The sequence below is a fragment of the Pocillopora verrucosa genome, chromosome 8, assembly GCF_036669915.1.
Source record: "Pocillopora verrucosa isolate sample1 chromosome 8, ASM3666991v2, whole genome shotgun sequence".
Classification (NCBI taxonomy): Eukaryota; Metazoa; Cnidaria; class Anthozoa; order Scleractinia; family Pocilloporidae; genus Pocillopora; species Pocillopora verrucosa.
The window spans coordinates 9,272,858-9,292,317 of NC_089319.1; the positions used below are offsets into that span (position 1 = coordinate 9,272,858).

Genomic DNA, 19,460 nt, shown 5'->3' on the forward strand with positions numbered 1-19,460 from the left:
CTCACACTAATCGGAGCCGCTTCTCTATTTGTTTTATAATAAAGGATCCGTTAAAGTACCCAAGCATTATTTTCAATTTCCAAAACAAACTTTATTTCCGAAGCGAACAACAGTGTCGTCAGCATGCTCTATACTCTCATAAAGCACGCTACAATAAGCCAATCAGAATCCCTGTTAGAATGGTTCAAATACTCTGATTGGCTGTACAAGACTAAAGCTGTCAAAAGTGTCAAACCATCAAAGTTCAAAACCATCAAAGTTCACATTCTACGATAGTTTACAAACTTAAATAGTTCGGCAAGTCGAATTTCGGCAAGTCTGTAATACAGAATCTTGAAGTGAAATGTTCAGTGAACTTCAGCCGAATTATGGCTCATAAAAACACGTGAGTTTTTTCACATGACAAGGTAGAAAACAAACTGTTCAAGGCGATGTAGTTTCTGAGGCTTGCTTTACCGTGATGACCGGAGATCGCCATGATGAGCGAGCCGCGATGAACTTCAGCATGATCATATTCGCTCAGACACCGTCATGATTAGTATGAATTTTAACAGTTATACCAGTTTGGTTATATTTTTCATCATTTCTGTTTTATTCTGTTTTGTTTTTGAACACTGAACTTTATATACTATACGAGTGTTAGCTGTGTTTGATTTTTATTACCGTACGTAAGCTTGCAATCTAACTGAGCGTGAAAATCTTTAAAACTCGGAATGTCTATGTTGTTTTTTCCTTTTGGATTTTCGTATCTGCTCACGTTTTAATCACATAAATTACGGCGCCTGGTATGTTTACAAACCTTTGTTTGATTCTTCTGTTGCTACTTGCCGGCTCGCTTCAGTTCCGAAATTTCACTTTCAGTTATCGGAAAAAAAGCTAAAAAGAAGTCCCGGAAAAGGTCGAACATAGTACAATTTGACAGATGGCGTGACAGCTTTAGCTCAGCTCTATGCTCTATACTCTCATAGAGCACGCTCTTTCAACCAATGACAGCACGCGTTATATCCGAACGTTATTATAAAAAACACTAGCACGCTCAAACATTTCTGGTTCGCGCACTGAGGTGAGAAATGGGCAAAATTTCTACGGGAATGAGTCAACGAATTCAGCCAGGAATTATAATGAATAAAAACGTGATCTAATTGAATTTCTGTTTATACAGGCGATGTACGCAATAGAGCTTTCGCTCCAACTTTTATTCTTCACCTACATCTCTCCTTAAATATGCTATGTCTCTTTCAACAGAGGGTGCCAGGAGCATACGCGTTTTCTCGCGTGATTTACTTGCGTGACGCCCTATTCTGCATCGTTCGCACTCACGCAGATTTTCCAGAACAAAAGGTCATCCTGTATTTTACACACCCTATGGCTATCTGGAGAGGAATGTTCATATCTCTTGTATGAATGTTCAGATAGATCTGAATTATGTTACATATCAAACTCTTTCCCCAGTGCGACGAATATTTGTTTTTCTCGGTTCCAGGTGTACGCAACCACTTACCCCACGTAATGCGCATGCTCTCCGTTACGAATTTTTAAAATGGCGGACATTTCAAAGAGGGAAATTAAAAAAACAAAGCGATTTTGCAATGAATTCTCAACATACACCCTCGTTAGAAAGGCGAATCCACAGAAGAAAGATACAAAACTGTATGATATTGAGATCGATATGATATTAAATCGATCCCCAGGGCCCGTTTAATTGCCTTCCGCCACGATTATTAGCTTTCTTGACAGCTTTCTGAAGACAGAATACTTTCTTTCTGAAGACTTCTGATATGCGGCTATTGATTATTACACCTCGTATACCTGATTGCTCAAACACTTTGTTTACGATTGTTGAAAGGACCGACTCATGGTTCTCCGTCTTCATCTTGACATTGCTTTGAAATAGAACAGACTAGTAAGCTGAAACGAAAAATTAATCAGGGAAGTTTACGAAAAATCCAGCAAACAAACTTTAAAAAGGCATTTATTTAGACTTCATACTTCAACGAACTTCACAAATCTTACTTGTTTATCTTGTAAGTAAACGATGGCAGATTAATTCCCGGAGCGCTTTCTGAGTTTCCCGATCCCTCTCCTACTACTTTCACGCTTACAAAACAGGAAAAATCAAAAGGAGGAAGATACAGCTGTTTTGAAACGCCATTTGACGAAGGTAAATCTGCTTTTTGTTCGACACTTTACATATCAAAACAAAGGAAATTTGTTCCTCTTTTTGATTCTGGCGGTACATTTTTAATTTGCGCCTGCGTAAAAGAGATATCGCCCGAGACCCTTCGCTCGGTCGTGTTTTGATCAAAAACGCCTTGTTAATTTCACGCAACCGCTCGGAGAAAAGGTAAAAATGACGAGGGAAAAACTTAACCTTCAAGTTAGAAAATTAGCGAAATAGAAAGCCACAATATTATAGTTTAATATTTCAGAGGTACATTGAGTGCTTTTTCCGTGGAGAATCCGCACGATGGTAAAACATTCGAAAATTTCACTCGGTTTGAGTGGGGTGTTGAAATGGGCGTGGTCACCACATTCATGTTAAGACTATTTGTACCCCATGGGTTTGATATGATACTTCTGTCGCATTTCGTCCCTTCGGCGTTGCCGTGCCTCCCTTTCTTCAGCCTTCTGTTCGGGTTTTTCTTTCATCGCTTGTTTTCTGAAAGAGATAAATAATGATTCATGCGAATGTTTCAATTATTTTCATCTTGAGTGCCTTTTGCGTAGAGAATCCGCACGATGGTAAAACATTCGAAAATTTCACTCGGTTTGAGTGGGGTGTTGAAATGGGCGTGATCACTACATTCATGTTAAGACTATTTGTACCCCATGAGTTTGATATGATGCTTCTGTCGTATTTCGTCCGTTCGGCGTTGCCGTGCCTCTCCTTCTTTAGCCTTCTGTTCGGCTTTTTCTTTCATCGCTTGTTTTCTGAAAGAGATAAATAATAATTCATGCGAATGTTTCAATTATTTTCATCTTGAGTGCCTTTTGCGTAGAGAATCCGCACGATGGTAAAACATTCGAAAATTTCACTCGGTTTGAGTGGGGTGTTGAAATGGGCGTGATCACTACATTCATGTTAAGACTATTTGTACCCCATGAAATCGATATGATGCTTCTGTAGTATTTCGTCCGTTCGGTGTCGCCGTGCCTCTCTTTCTATAGCCTTCCGTTCCCTTTTTTTTTCTATCGCTTGTATTCTGAAAGAGATAAATGATAATTCATGCGAATGTTTCAATTATTTTCATCTTCGGTCGTAGTCTCCCAGATATTTATCTATTTCGTGAGCGCCACGCAACACCATCAAAAAATCATTTGCAACAATTTGCAACATAACTGAGGCCAAGAGGAAGTCACACCACATTATTTCGCGGACGTCACGCAACACCATCAAAAAGTCATTTGCAACATAACTGAGGCCAAGAGGTGCTTTTTTTTCCCAATAACGATCACTGTAAAAGTTCTCTTAAAAGTTTTGATGCACTTTTGGGCAGAGTGGAAGTGACAATTAAAGATTATTATTATTATTTTCTTGATGCTTCAACAAATTCTCAGGAAATGCTCACAAAGGAATAATGTTTCATCATTAGCTAGGAGAATTACCTTAAGTTCTTGGAAGTGAAAGGGTTTACAACTTATGAATCTGTCACAATTGGCCTCAAAACGGACCCTATTCGTTGACCTTCCCTTTGATGGGAAGAAGTCTAAGGAACGTCCTTTTGGGTGTCTCTCCTTAGGCATTCATGCAATCATTCAGACTAAACGAAGGTGTAAACTCTCTTTTTCTTTTTTTCTTCAGAATGAAAATTTTACCTTATGTCCTCATCACTTGCAATAGGTGCTGGTTGAGCAGGTCCAAAACATAACCCAGTGCAACATGTTGTAGCAGCAAATAAATTTCCAGGATCTCTTCCGATGTACTCATGTTGATAAAAATGTCCTTCTTTTCTATGACATCGAAAAAATACAAAGAGTTAAACGTAAGAATTTATATGGTGACCTTGATCAGAGAGGACAGTACAAAAACATCTGAATTATCAGTTCTTTACGCGCTAACATCAAGGGTACTTTTTATACATTACGCCGCTTTTGTGGTAACATTTTCATGAAAAAAGATCAGTTGGCCACCTTTTTTGGTAATTGATAGAAATTACTTTCTTGGAAGATCATCAACCGATGTGTCGGAGAAGTGTTAATAAATCGACGTACATGAATGATCCTTGTAAAAATTCTATCCAAAATTTTGATGCACTGTTGGGCAGAGTGGAAGTGACAATTAAAGATTATTATTATTATTGTCTTGATGAGGTGTCATCACAGATCACAGATCTGAAGTGTCATCACAGACCACGCTTGCGATTGTCTTTTTAAATGAAGAAATAAAATAAATGAATTTAAAAAAAACAATATTTGAACCATCTTTTACGCAGTTTCCTCAGTGGTGTCCAATATTTTTACGTTTTCGGAGGTCCTGAAAAGTGCTTTCGATCAAGCAAATACTTGTCAATGTAGCAAATCTTCTACTTGCGATGATTGCGTGACCTACGCGTCAGTTATATAGCATCCACCTTCTAAATAGGGGTTTTAAATAATCACGATGCAATCACGAGTTCTTCACGATGTACACTGGGTTGCTCATTGTTTTTTTAAAGAATAAACTGTTACAGACTACTACACAGTTCTTTAATGGATTAAAAGCACAAAGCAAAAAGGCTACAAAGAATTGCGCTTATAAGTTTATGTTCCTATTTTTTCAACATTTGAAACTTGATAATGACCGTAGAACGGTTGTCACGTCGTTCTAAGAAATTTTTACCACTTCTTTTTGCTGTTAAATAGAAAATTTACGCCGAGAAAAAGCAATCGAAAAGAAAGAGTTACAAGGTGGCGTATGTGATCTTCTTACCTTTGGGTTTCAATAGTTTTGAAATTGTAAACCTATTTTTCTTTTTCGGAGGAAATTACAGCAAAAAGATCACCAGGTCTTCAACTCATGCGCCGATCAATTCGAAGCTTCAACATCTCTCCCCTGGGAACCCACAGGCATTTGACCGTCATCCGTGCCCGGCGGGTTAGGAATTTTCAACTGAGCCTGACTGGGGTGGCGTTTTAGAACCATAAGAGTCAAGTCGGCTTTCCAGCAGAATACAAGTGTTATATCCTTAAATACGGAGGAGTTTAAGGTAAATAATTTGCGTTCGCGAGCGAATGGTTCAGAAGAAAAGGTCTACAAGTTTTGGGATTTTTAAAAAGCTTGGTCAATGTGTGGGAAGTCACGTTCGCTGATTTTGCTTTTCACAACAAGTAAAAGAAAAGCAAACTCCAATTTGTTTATAGATTCAAATTTGTTTTGACGAACTGTTTTTGAGAGGTTTCACATCCACATATTCTCGTTCTCTCTGAGCAATAAAGGAATATCCAGCAATAGCCATATGCATGAAATCATTTTGTGCTAGCTCGGTCACTTTCGTACACGCTTCTTGTTAGCGAAACTAGGATGCGTAGACTGGGGTAGCAAAATCATTAACTAAGCGAAATGGATTCATCACTGGCACGCTACAGTTAACAAGAGGTTCTGCATGAAGACAATGGGCAGTCTACCCGTTTGAAAATGAAATGGAATTCTATAACTACAACAGAAAGATAGCTCGAAATTGGAATGCTCCGTTTCACTCTTCTTTGCTGTGCCATTAACTCTTACACTTACAAAACTAACGTTAATTGAGATTAAAAATCGTCTAGGCGCCATGAAATGAAAGAATGAAACATCTGCCCCAACATTATCGCCCATCAAATGTTTAATCAAAGTCTAGATTCATTACTAAAAAAACAGCATATGTAACCTTACTCACACTTCTCCATTTGCATGTCTGTAAATGCCATATCCGTGTAAGTTATTCCATCTCCATTGTCCATCGTACGTGTCACCATTGCTGTAGTGATACGTTCCTTCGCCATGCCGAAAGCAAAGAAAGGTGTCTCCATCGTAGGGATTTATCATTTCGTAGTCTTTTGGTTCACCAGAAGCACATAGACCCATCTACGAGCGGTAAAAGTTCGGTTCGGAACTGTGTGTTGATATTGTGAGCTGATCATAAACAAATTCAGATCTCATGTGAAAAACGAGAACAACATCGCGTGATTTCAAACTTGCGTGACCTCAAAGAGCCCGTTTCCAGGTCCCTTTTAGAGAAGGAAAAACATTGAAATTAACTCGCAAACACAATATCTTCGTTGAACTTCTCGTTGTTCACTTCAACAGATTGAAAATCCTTCCTAACTTAACATAAATGTTGATTGACAGTTTTTGTGAAAATGAAGATGAACAGGTTTTCTTTTAGACCCTGGCGAAAGTTTGTCTTTTCCAACCAAGATATCGGGGATATATAAAAATATATATATGCATTTTTTTCTTGTTTAGTTCAATCTTTATCTCGCCTTCCTGGCGTGAGGATCAGTTTCCCCGAGTGACCTGCCTTCAGGGAATAACAACGCGTTCTCTGTTATTTCTATGCCCCCTAGAGTGTATGTCGTCGTAAGCAGTATTCTAATTTTTGTGTTATTTAAATCAGTAAGCGGTCACTGATCACATCCATATTAATTTCTTTTTTTTCCAGGATGAGGAATTATTGCGAGAAAAATGGGAGGATTGAAAATCTGCTCCTGAGGAGAAACTGGAATGCTGAATATAAAGAGGATACTGCAGAGATAAGAACTTTTAAATTGTTAAATAACATCGCAAAAATGGTGGCCCTCTTAATAACTGAAACAACACTTTAAGAAACCAAATGAAATTCCAAAATCAAATCATGCGATAAATGGACTAAACTGAGTCATTGTAAAATTTCCTACAAATTGCATTTATGAGCACCATCGACCAAAGAAAAAGACAGCCTGTAATTGCCTTCCTCAGAGTTAAAAGAAGCGTTCATTAGAAAGTGTCGAACAAACGGACGGCTAACGAAGTCGTACTGAATCGAAGCGATCTGGTAAGCCCACAGCTACGGATGACTAGAAAATGATTCTCAAGCCGGGTCCAAAGTCTTAATCCTGGTTTCGATTTCTTTTCTAGTACTGGTACCAGCGGATTTTTCATTGGACCACTGAAAACCTCTTTTAACAAATCAGATATGATTGGAATATTTGGTCGTTCTCGAAATTTCATGGGAAGCAGACATGTAAATATTTAACAGATATTTGAGGAAGGGTCAACCACGGATTTGAAATTCTAATTAACAGCTGGAAAGAATTATTTGCTATCAGTCTCAATCTATAAACATTACTGCCATCTTGTCTCATTTTAATTTCATTTGCTGAAAAAGATATGAAGAGATGGCACAACATTGCTATGGCTTGACAGGAAAAAACGGGAAAAAAACGAAGAGACTGTCGCTATCAATTAGAGAAGAAATACGCCACGGTACGACGTCAAGCGAGAAAATACTACAAATATCCAAATTTACAATAGAATATCTTCATATTTGATAAAATCATCTTACACGTTAACGTTTTAGCTTTGTAAATTAATTCCACTGCACGTGGTTTCAGTGCTTTCAATTTCAAAACTCACCAGGGTGAACTGTAGTGAAGATATAAACTAAACAGTATGCGGCACATATACAACTTCGGTCTGCACACTCATCCTCACGACAACGACTTCAAAGCGTTTTAAACTTCTTCGTAAATGTTCGTTTCACTAGACAATAGAAAATAGCTTCGAACTTTGGTAACTTTTGACTAAAAGAGACTCCAGCCACGCTGGACTGAGAAGAACGCCGGTGTACTAATGAATGAATGGGCGCGATCTCAATGTTTTGATGATCAAGACATGCTCACGCGCATCAATTGCGCGGGAAAAAGATGATGCAATATGCCAGTCACACCTTATTCACATGTTGTGAGGGGGTCGAACCTCCTTCGCAAAAATAGTCCCTTTCCTCGATGTTAAGTTTAAAATTGGCGACTTTATTTCCGATCTTAAGGTTATTTCTTTCTTCTTTTATTCTTTCCTTCTTTTTCCTTTTTTTCTGCGACGCCTTGTGCAGCTGAAACATTGGGATAAAAGGAAGCAGTTAATATTCGACTAGTCATTTCAGATTCGATCCAATACGCGTATGTTGTGAAAATTTCGTTTTTTAGCTAGTGTTCCTGTCACTTTCAGAATCAAAACTCGAGGTATTGAATTATGATTTTGTATTTCGCAACTTCAACGGGAACATCGCTAAAAGCGTCACCCAGGGTATCTTCACTCGATCATTGCTTATACAACTGCTGTCAGATTGCACACTCTAATTTAAAATGTACGACGAATTTTTACAGCGCTTTAGCAATACTGCCTCCTTTAGACCCAGACAGAGTTTTTTTTCTGATCATTGATGAATGAAGAATGAAACCGTTTTAAAAATGCGAAAATGATAAGAGAGGCTCGCTTAGCAAATACGTCAACCAAGTCTTGTGACTCGTTATATTGACCAACTATACCACGTTGCTCTTAGAAACGATGAATAACATTTGATCGTTTCCAAGCGGAAGAGAATCCTTATCACCGGAACACTTAAAAGCTTCAACTGCACATGTAAAGGTGACATGTTTCAGTTCGTTTTTCATTCTTTAAAGCTGGTCTCTGCATTAGTTGAAGTTTTCCCAAAAAAGACACACTGTGTACTTCCTGCGGTAGTAAGACACGCTTTCACTCATTTCCTGATCGAACAAAAAAATAAACATCTTTGAATTTTTTTATTCCCTCTTAACACGCTTGATTTGCATCAGCTCGGAGGAATTCAAACTGCGACAAAATTTAATTGAATTTCTAGTGAATAATTTACGAGGGGAAGTCAAGTAGGATATTTCATCCTTTTTTTGAGCATGAGACGACTCCAGCGAATGGTTAAAACGTCTATTTGTTTACACACACTAAAAAGTATGTCAGTTATTCTTTCACTAAATCTGACAGTTTCATTGAGGACCTTTAGCTTCAGCCGTCAGCATGAATATTTATGTTTATTTTTCGACCTTTTTTACCAACTCGGTATTTTTAGCTCACTTAAGGTGCTAGTCTCGTCGAATTTGATATATTTTTGTTTTGAAATAAACCAATGGTCGGACTGAAATAGAATTCCACTTTATATGCACGTCATTTTACAAACAAACTTCGTTAAATTTCAACTATTTGCGTGTAACTACCTCCAAGCATTTTCCCTTAGTTTATGGCCGGCTGGCTTCACAGCCGGAATGAAAACACAAGCTACCTTAATCCTGATTTTCTGTTCTGCACTGAGCTTATTATTATTTTCCCCTTTAGTGAACTATGTAGCATAGACATATTAACATGTCACGTTAACTTGATGATTCAAACAGAACAGAACTTATTGAGGACAAAACAGTATCCCGATAAAATTCATAAATTCAGTCAAGATCGAAAGTGCAGTTTATGGAAATAAGTCAAGTCTCGACCCTGCTATCAATGTTTGTTATGTTTGGAATGATTACTATGCCAATTATCTCTCTGTGAAACTTTCGCAACCACAACATTACCCAAAAAGGCAAAAGCTTTCTATGTTGAGAAGCTAGGACGTAGCGTATTTATGTAGCAGTCAACTATTTGAGAATCTTCAAATCAGGAAAATAGCTGGAGAGCGTGAGGTAGCGAATGAAAAGGTCAGGGAAAAATCGATCTGGAAAAATCGATATCAGGGGTGCTCAGAAAAGGTGGAATCAACCCTCTATTGACATGGGAAAAATATAGCAATCTAAATAAAATGTGTAATGTTTAATCATTCTCCGCAAGTTCCTACGTCATATTCCGGCATAATTTCCCTTGATTGCCGTGTAATTATTTCTACCCCGATTTTGTTTTGGGGGAGTCGTTACGTTAGTGTTATGGCTGATTACGTCAACAAAGCCACTCAAGCTTACTCGTGCACAGACTTGACGTCGCTGTGTTTTCCGTCTTCTGAAGAGCTTTCTTTTCATTGTGATTTTGGTGGCTACAGGAGGTTCATCTGATTTAATTGTTCGATATTTTATAGCAAGGGAATGAGCGTAGGTCGTAGGTCGCGGGATCCGGTAGAATTTTTAAACTTATTTTAAAAAAAACATTACTTAGTTATTACAGAGGCTTTTTCATATCTTTTTTTTGAGCTCCCTTCCGGTCATAAAACGCGTCAGAAAATAAACCACCCTTCTCTATTCTTTGTCAGAAATAGCCTCAAATTCAAATTTTTGAATGACACAGTCCCCACGTTGAATAACTGATCACAAATCGACAGATCAATGTCGGCGCTTACAACGGATAGTAAGAAGTAGACGTAAAAGTAGGCTGCCACCAGTGAAACGAAACGTGGTTTTCTTAACTTGCTGTTAAATTACTCGAGATTTTTTCGTAAGTAAAATTCAGGATTTAAGAAAATTAGAGCAAGAAATGCATTTGCTAGCATGATGGATTACGGCAATGCGACGCCAAGGGCAATTTTTTGGCAGTTTTGCACTTTTATTGATCAGGGGAAAACACAGAGGAGAGGAGAGCAGCCTGAGAAGATTGAAATTTTGCTTTTAAACAACAAAGAATGAATAAACTCAGTGCACGACAGCAATTCCTCTTGAGATCAAGACGGGACTCAAATTATTGTATTTTGTTTATGGCGATATCTTCTGCTGTAAGTTTGAACAACATTAGTATCACTTTCCCAAAACAATGAAATAAAGTGCTACCGTTTGAATTCGTGACAAAAAACAACAAAAACAACAACTTCAAAGTATCTTACTTGTTTCTTTTCTTTAACCATAGAATTACAATAAATAGTGATTCGTCAAAATTGAGAAGAACACTTTAATGACACTTTAATTTAGCGCAAAAACTTCCAAGGAATAAAAAAGCCGTAATCTGTAACCTATATCAAAATCTTCAACCGTCAACCGTCGAGGGACCGCACCATTCCTGCCGTTCGACGATATCACGACTGACATCAAATTTAGATCATGTCCTTATACCTATCGTATAACTCATTAGGAGTTTTTTTCCTGCATATTTATGATCTCTCAAGTTAACGACATCTTATTCGATGATCTATGTTTAAAATCCTACAATTAAGCGGAAAAGTAAACGTTCCAATCGTATGAACGCAGATACTAACGCTACAACCGTTGAAAGAGAATCCTAAAAGTGCGCGATATCCTACAGTAATAATCCATTGAAAGAGAATTCTAAACTACGCGAGATGCTAAGGTAATAATCCAGTGAAAGAGAATCCTAAAAGTACATGACCTACATATATAGCAATCCAATGGGAGATAATCCTTAAATTACGGAACAAAATGAGAGAAAATTATAAAAGTGCGCAAGATGCTAACGTAACAATCAACTGAAAGAAAATCCTATGGCGCGTGAGATACTAACGTAACAATCAAATGAATGGGAATCCTTGAAGTGCACGACATACCTTTGTATCAATCCACTAAAAGAGAATACCATAAGTGCGGAATACTGACGTAACATTCAATGAAAGAGAATACTTAAAGTGCACGACATACATACGTTACAATCCAATGCAAGAGAATCCTAAAAGTGCGGGAGATGCCAATGTAACAATCTAATCAAGGAGAATTCTTAAAATAAACGAAAAATCAACGTAACAATTCAATGAAAGAGAATCTAAAAGCGTGCGAGATACTGAGGTAACAATCTGATCAGAGAGAATCCCAAAAATGCATGAGAAACTGATGCAACAAACAGTCGAAAGAGAATACTAAAATTACGCAAGATACAATCGTAATAATCCATTGAAAGAGAATACTAAACTGCGCCAGATCCTGACGTAACAATCCAATGAAAGAGAATCTCAAAAGTGCACGACATACAGACATAGCAATCCAATGGGAGATGAAAAAGAATCTTTAAATGCGTGTGATACAGACGTAAACGTAAAGAGAACCCTAAAAGTTCACGAGATACTAACAGAAAGTTCCATTTAAAGAGCATTCTTAATGTGGGCGAGATGCTACCGTAACAATTGAGTGGAAGTTAATCCTGAAGTGCGTGAGATCAAACATAATAATCAAATGACAGAGAATCCTAAAAGTGTGCCAGATACAAACGTATTAATCAAATAAAAAAGAATCCTAAAAGTGTGCAAGATACTAACGTAATAATCAACTGAAAGAGAATCCTAAAAGTGCGCGAGATACAAACGTAAAAGTCAATTGAAAGAAAATCCTAAAAGTGCGCAAGATACTAGCGTAATAATCAACTGAAAGAGAATCCTAAAAGTGCGCGAGATACAAAAGTAATAATCAAATGACAGAGAATCCTAAAAGTGCGCGAGATACAAACGTAATAATCAAATGAAAGAGAATCCTAAAAGTGCGCGAGATAAAAACGTAATAATCACATGACAGAGAAGCCTAAAGGTGCACGAGATACAAACGTAATAATCAAATGACAGACAATCCTAAAAGTGCGCAAGATACCAACTTAATAATCAAATGAGAAAAAAACCTAAAAGTGCGCGAAATACAAACGTAAAAATCGAATGACAGAGAATCCTAAAAGTGCACGAGGTACAAACGTAATAATCACATGACAGAGAAGCCTAAAGGTGCACGAGATACAAACGTAATAATCGAATGACAGACAATCCTAAAAGTGCGCAAGATACAGACGTAATAGTCAAATGAGAGAGACTCCTGAAAGTTCGCGAGACACAAACGTAATAATCGAAACGTAATAATCAAATGACAGAATCCTAAAAGTGCGCGAGATACAAAAGTAATAATCAAATGACAGAGAATCCTAAAAGTGCGCGAGATACAAACGTAATAATCAAATGAAAGAGAATCCTAAAAGTGCGCGAGATAAAAACGTAATAATCACATGACAGAGAAGCCTAAAGGTGCACGAGATACAAACGTAATAATCAAATGACTGAATCCTAAAAGTACGCGAGATACAAACGTAATAATCAAATGAAAAAGAATCCTAAAAGTGCGCGAGATACAAACATAATAATCAAATGACAGACAATCCTAAAAGTGCGCAAGATACAAAAACGTAATAGTCAAATGAGAGAGACTCCTGAAAGTTCGCGAGACACAAACGTAATAATCGAAACGTAATAATCAAATGACAGAATCCAAAAAGTGCGCGAGATACAAACGTAATAATCGTATGAAAAAGAATCCTAAAAGCGCGCGCGATACAAACGTACTAATCAAATGACTGAATCCTAAAAGTACGCGAGATACAAACGTAATAATCAAATGAAAAAGAATCCTAAAAGTGCGCGAGATACAAACATAATAATCAAATGACAGACAATCCTAAAAGTGCGCAAGATACAAACGTAATAGTCAAATGAGAGAGACTCCTAAAAGTGCGCGAGATACAAACGTAATAATCGAATGACAGAGAATCCTAAAAGTGCGCGAGATACAAACGTAATAATCGAATGACAGAAAATCCTAAAAGTGCGCGAGATACAAACTTAATAATCAACTGAAAAAGAATCCTAAAAGTGCGCGAAATACAAACGAAATAATCAAATGACAGACAATCCTTAATGTGCGCGAGATACTAACGTAATAATCAACTGAAAGACAATCCTAAAAGTGCGTAAGATACAAACGTAATAGTCAAATGAGAGACTCCTAAAAGTGCACGAAATATAAACTTAATAATCGAATGACAGAGAATCTAAAAGTGAGCGAAATACAAACATAATAATCAAATGACAGAGAATCCTAAAAGTGCGCGAGATACAAACGTAATAATCAACTGAAAGAGAATCCTAAAAGTGCGCGTGGTACAAACGTAATAATCAAATGAAAGAGAATCCTAAAAGTGCACGAGATACAAACGTAATAACCAGGTGAGAGAGAATCCTAAAAGTGCGTGAGATACAAACGTAATAATCAAATGAAAGAGAATCCTAAAAGTACGCGAGATACAAACGTAATAATCAACTGAAAGAGAATCCTAAAAGTGCGCGTGATACAAACGTAATAATCAAATGAAAGAGAATCCTAAAAGTGCACGAGATACAAACGTAATAACCAGGTGAGAGAGAATCCTTAAAAGTGCGCAAGATACAAACGTAATAATCAAATGAAAGAGAATCCTAAAAGTGCGCGAGATACAAACGTAATAATCAGCTGAAAGAGAATCCTAAAAAGTGCGGAAGATACAAACGTAATAATCAAATGAAAAATAATCCTAAAAGTGTGCGAGATACAATCGTAATGATCAATTGACAGAGAATCCTAAAAGTGCGCGAGATACAATCGTATAATCAAATGAAAGAGAATCCGAAAAGTGCGCGAGATTGTAACGTAATAATCAACTGAAAGAGAATCCTAAAAGTGCGCGAGATACAATCGTATAATCAAATGAAAGAGAATCCGAAAAGTGCGCGAGATACAAACGTAATGATCAACTGAAAGAGAATCCTAAAAGTGCGCGTGATACAAACGTAATAATCAAATGAAAGAGAATCCTAAAAGTGCGCGAGATACAAACGTAATAATCAGCTGAAAGAGAATCCTAAAAAGTGCGCAAGATACAAACGTAATAATCAAATGAAAAATAATCCTAAAAGTGCGAGAGATACAATCGTAATAATCAATTGACAAAGAATCCTAAAAGTGCGCGAGATACAATTGTATAATCAAATGAAGCTAAAAAGAAGTCCCGGAAAAGATCGAACATAGTACAATTTGACAGATGGCGTGACAGCTTTAGCTCAGCTCTATGCTCTATACTCTCATAGAGCACGCTCTTTCAACCAATGACAGCACGCGTTATATCCGAACTTTATTATAAAAAACACTAGCACGCTCAAACATTTCTGGTTCGCACACTGAGGTGAGAAATGGGCCAAATTTCTACGCGAATGAGTCAACGAATTCAGCCAGGAATTATAATCAATAAAAACGTGATCTAATTGAATTTCTGTTTATACAGGCGATGTACGCAATAGAGCTTTGGCTCCAACTTTTATCCTTCACCTACATCTCTCCTTAAATATGCTATGTCTCTTTCAACAGAGGGTGCCAGGAACATACGCGTTTTCTCGCGTGATTTACTTGCGTGACGCCCTATTCTGCATCGTTCGCACTCACGCAGATTTTCCAGAACAAAAGGTCATCCTGTATTTTACACACCCTATGGCTATCTGGAGAGGAATGTTCATATCTCTTGTATGGACGTTCAGATAGATCTGAATTATGTTGAATACTTCTGTCGTATTTCGTCCCTTCGACGTTGCCGTGCCTCTCTTTCTTTAGCCTTTTGTTCAGCTTTTTCTTTCATCGCTTGTTTTCTGAAAGAGATAAATAATAATTCATGCGAATGTTTCAATTATTTTCATCTTCGGTCGTAGTCTCCCAGATATTTAACGGACGTCACACGACACTATTTCGTGAGCGCCACGCAACACCATCAAAAAATCATTTGCAACAATTTGCAACATAACTGAGGCCAAGAGGAAGTCACACCACATTATTTCGCGGACGTCACGCAACACCATCAAAAAGTCATTTGCAACATAACTGAGGCCAAGAGGTGCTTTTTTTTTTTTCCCAATAACGATCACTGTAAAAGTTCTCTTAAAAGTTTTGATGCACTTTTGGGCAGAGTGGAAGTGACAATTAAAGATTATTATTATGCTCATATATTATTATGCTCACAAAGGAATAATGTTTCATCATTAGCTAGGAGAATTACCTTAAGTTCTTGGAAGTGAAAGGGTTTACAAGGGTTTATGAATCTGTCACAATTGGCCTCAAAACGGACCCTATTCGTAGACCTTCCCTGTGATGGGAAGAAGTCTAAGGAACGTCCTTTTGGGTGTCTCTCCTTAGGCGTTCACGCGATCATTCAGACTAACTTTTTTTTCTTCAGAATGAAAATTTTACCTTATCTCCTCATCACTTGCAATAGGTTCTGACTGAGCACCTCCAAAACATGACCCAGTGCAACATGTTGTAGCAGCAAATAAATTTCCAGGATCTCTTCCGATGTACTCATTTTGATAAAAATATCCTTGTTTTCTATGACATCAAAATAATACGAAGAGGTAAACGTAAGAATTTATATGATGACCTTGATCAAAGAGGACAGTACAAAAACATCTGAATTATCAGTTCTTCACGCGCTAATATCAAGGGTACTTTTTATACATTACGCCGCTTTTGTGGTAACATTTTCATGAAAAAAGATCTGTTGGCCACTTTTTTGGTAATTGATAGAAATTACTTTCCTGGAAGATCATCAACCGATGTGTCGGAGAAGTGTTAATAAATCGACGTACATGAATGATCATTGTAAAAATTCTGTCCAAAGTTTTGATGCACTGTTGGGCAGAGTGGAAGTGACAATTAAAGATTATTATTATTATTGTCTTGATGAGGTGTCATCACAGATCACAGATCTGAAGTGTCATCACAGATCACGCTTGCGATTGTCTTTTTAAATGAAGAAATAAAATAAATAAATTAAAAAAAAACAATATTTGAACCATCTTTTACGCAGTTTCCTCAGTGGTGTCCAATATTTTTACGTTTTCGGAGGTGACTCGGAGCATTGACCCTATTTTATGCTATGTGAACTGAAAACTTGTTCCACGACAGAAGGGTGCAAAACCATACCCTGGGTAGCAACGCGTCCAGGTGAGAGCGTTTAAGGTAGGAGGCACCTTCCCTCATAAGAGAAGAAAATGCCTGAGAAAAAACAGGAAGATTACGCAATTTAGAGTGTTTCAGTTTCGACGCGTTTTAAAGAAGGCTAAGTGTAGGTGATTTCGAAGCGTCTCAATATCTATATTGAAAACTTTGGCCTTGGAAAATTCAAATCGGATTGGGAGCTGTGAAGAAGCGTGTGAGGTTTTTGTAACAGATAATTGCATGGCATTGTTTACGTGACTTGTGGCATCTTGATTGCTACCTTGTTTGAGTAAACATGTTCGGTTATATCAATAAACTATCACTGGTTTTGGAGATAATCAATTTAAGCTACTGTACTCACACTCCTCCGTTAGCGTGTGTATAAACTCCATGACCGTGCATTTGATTCAATTTCCATTGCCCTTTGTATATATCGCCATTTTCGTAAAGATTTGTTCCTTCTCCGTGTTTGAAACAAAGCAAAGTCCCACCATCGTAGCGTACAATGTCTTCATAATCTTTTCGTTTCACTGAAATACATAGCCCCATTTTGAAATCGTCGATTTTGTCTGTTGGTTCAAATGTGCTTTCGATCAAGCAAATACTTGTCAATGTAGCAAATCTTCTACTTGCGATGATTGCGTGACCTACGCGTCAGTTATATAGCATCCACCTTCTAAATAGGGGTTTTAAATAATCACGATGCAATCACGAGTTCTTCACGATGTACACTGGGTTGCTCATTGTTTTTTTAAAGAATAAACTGTTACAGACTACTAAACAGTTCTTTAATGGATTAAAAGCACAAAGCAAAAGGCTACAAAGAATTGCGCTTATAAGTTTATGTTCCTATTTTTTTCAACATTTGAAACTTGATAATGACCGTAGAACGGTTGTCACGTCGTTCTAAAAAATTTTTACGGCTTCTTTTTGCTGTTAAATAGAAAATTTACGCCGAGAAAAAGCAATCGAAAAGAGAGAGTTACAAGGTGGCGTATGTGATCTTCTTACCTTTGGGTTTCAATAGATTTGAAATTGTAAACCTATTTTTATTTCTCGGAGGAAATTACAGCAAAAAGCTCACCAGGTCTTCAACTCATGCGCCGATCAATTCGAAGCTTCAACATCTCTCCCCTGGGAACCCACAGGCATTTGACCGTCATCCGTGCCCGGCGGGTTAGGAATTTTCAACTGAGCCTGACTGGGGTGGCGTTTTAGAACCATAAGAGTCAAGTCTTTCCAGCAGAATACAAGTGTTATATCCTTAAATACGGAGGAGTTTAAGGTAAATAATTTGCGTTAGCGAGCGAATGGTTCAGAAGAAAAGGTCTACAAGTTTTGGGATTTAAAGCTTGGTCAGTGTGTGGGAAGTCACGTTCGCTGATTTTGCTTTTCACAACAAGTAAAAGAAAAGCAAACTCCAATTTGTTTATAGATTAAAATTTGCTTTGACGAACTGTTTTTGAGAGGTTTCATATCCACATATTCTCGTTCTCTCTGAGCAAAAATTTGAATTAAATTGAAAAGATTTTGTTGATAAGAGGAACAAAATTTTTAAGAAAGGAAGGCCTGGTTACCAGGCAAAAGGGGAAAAACGAAAGTGCATCGGTCTACCCACTAAAACTGGAGGTAACTGAGGTTTTATTGCCAAGCAAATAAATGAATATCCAGCAATAGCCATATGCATGAAGTCATTTTGTGCTAGCTCGGTCACTTTCGTACACGCTTCTTGTTAGCGAAACTAGGATGCGTAGACTGGGGTAGCAAAATCATTAACTAAGCGAAATGGATTAATCACGGGCACGCTACAGTTAACAAGAGGTTCTGCATGAAGACAACGGGCAGTCTACCCGTTTGATAATGAAATGGAATTCTATAAATACAACAGAAAGATAGCTCGAAATTGAAATGATCCGTTTCACTCTTCTTTGCTGTGCCATTAAATCTTACGCATACAAAACTAACGTTAATTGAGATTAAAAATCGTCTAGGCGCCATGAAATGAAAGAATGAAACATCTGCCCCAACATTATCGCCCATCAAATGTTTAATCAAAGTCTAGATTCATTACTAAAAAAACAGCATATGTAACCTTACTCACACTTCTCCATTTGCATGTGTGTAAAAGCCATGTCCGTGTAAGTTATTCCATCGCCATTGTCCCTTGTATGTGTCACCATTGCTGTAGTGATACGTTCCTTCGCCGTGCCGAAAGCAAAGAAAGGTGTCTCCATCGTAGGGATTTATCGTTTCGTAGTTTTTTGGTTCACCAGAAGCACATAGACCCATCTACGAGCGGTAAAAGTTCGGTTCGGAACTGTGTGTTTATATTGTGAGCTGATCATAAACAAATTCAGATCACATGTGAAAAACGAGAACAACATCGCGTGATTTCAAACTTGCGTGACCTCAAAGAGCCCGTTTCCAGGTCCCTTTTAGAGAAGGAAAAACATTGAAATTAACTCGCAAACACAATATCTTCATTGAACTTCTCGTTGTTCACTTCAACAGATTGAATATCTTTCCTAACTTAACATTTATGTTCATTGACAGTTTTTGTAAAAATGAAGATGAACAGGTTTTCTTTTAGACCCTGGCGAAAGTTTGTCTTTTCCAACCAAGATATCGGGGATATATCTAAGTATAGATATGTATTATTTTTTCTTGTTTAGTTCAATCTTTAAATCGCCTTCCTGGCGTGAGGATCAGTTTCCCCGTGTGACCTGCCTTCAGGGAATAACAACGCGTTATCTGTTATTTCTATGCCCCCTTGATAGCGAATTAACCGCAAATTATTCGGTTCC

The 19,460-nt window shown here is 37.5% G+C and overlaps 1 protein-coding gene across 5 annotated transcripts; it reads right to left on the reverse strand.

Annotated features, from left to right (window-relative positions):
• Nucleotides 1–1,960: 1,960 nt before the first annotated feature.
• On the reverse strand, nucleotides 1,961–19,039 carry LOC131778996 (radial spoke head 10 homolog B-like). 5 transcript variants are annotated; one of them, XM_066170925.1, is made up of 6 exons: nucleotides 7,574–7,924; nucleotides 5,856–6,043; nucleotides 3,817–3,951; nucleotides 3,099–3,203; nucleotides 2,827–2,931; nucleotides 1,961–2,659 (listed from the first exon to the last, which is right to left on the reverse strand). In XM_066170925.1, the coding sequence occupies exons 2-6, from the start codon at nucleotides 6,041–6,043 to the stop codon at nucleotides 2,545–2,547; spliced, it is 648 nt and encodes a 215-aa protein (XP_066027022.1). In that variant the 5' UTR covers nucleotides 7,574–7,924; the 3' UTR covers nucleotides 1,961–2,544. The 5 variants fall into 5 exon arrangements, with proteins under 5 accessions (XP_066027022.1, XP_066027020.1, XP_066027021.1 ...); XM_066170923.1 differs by having other exon boundaries at nucleotides 5,856–6,091; nucleotides 7,574–7,921; XM_066170924.1 differs by having other exon boundaries at nucleotides 5,856–6,186; nucleotides 7,574–7,921.
• Between the last annotated feature and the right edge of the window lie 421 nt (nucleotides 19,040–19,460).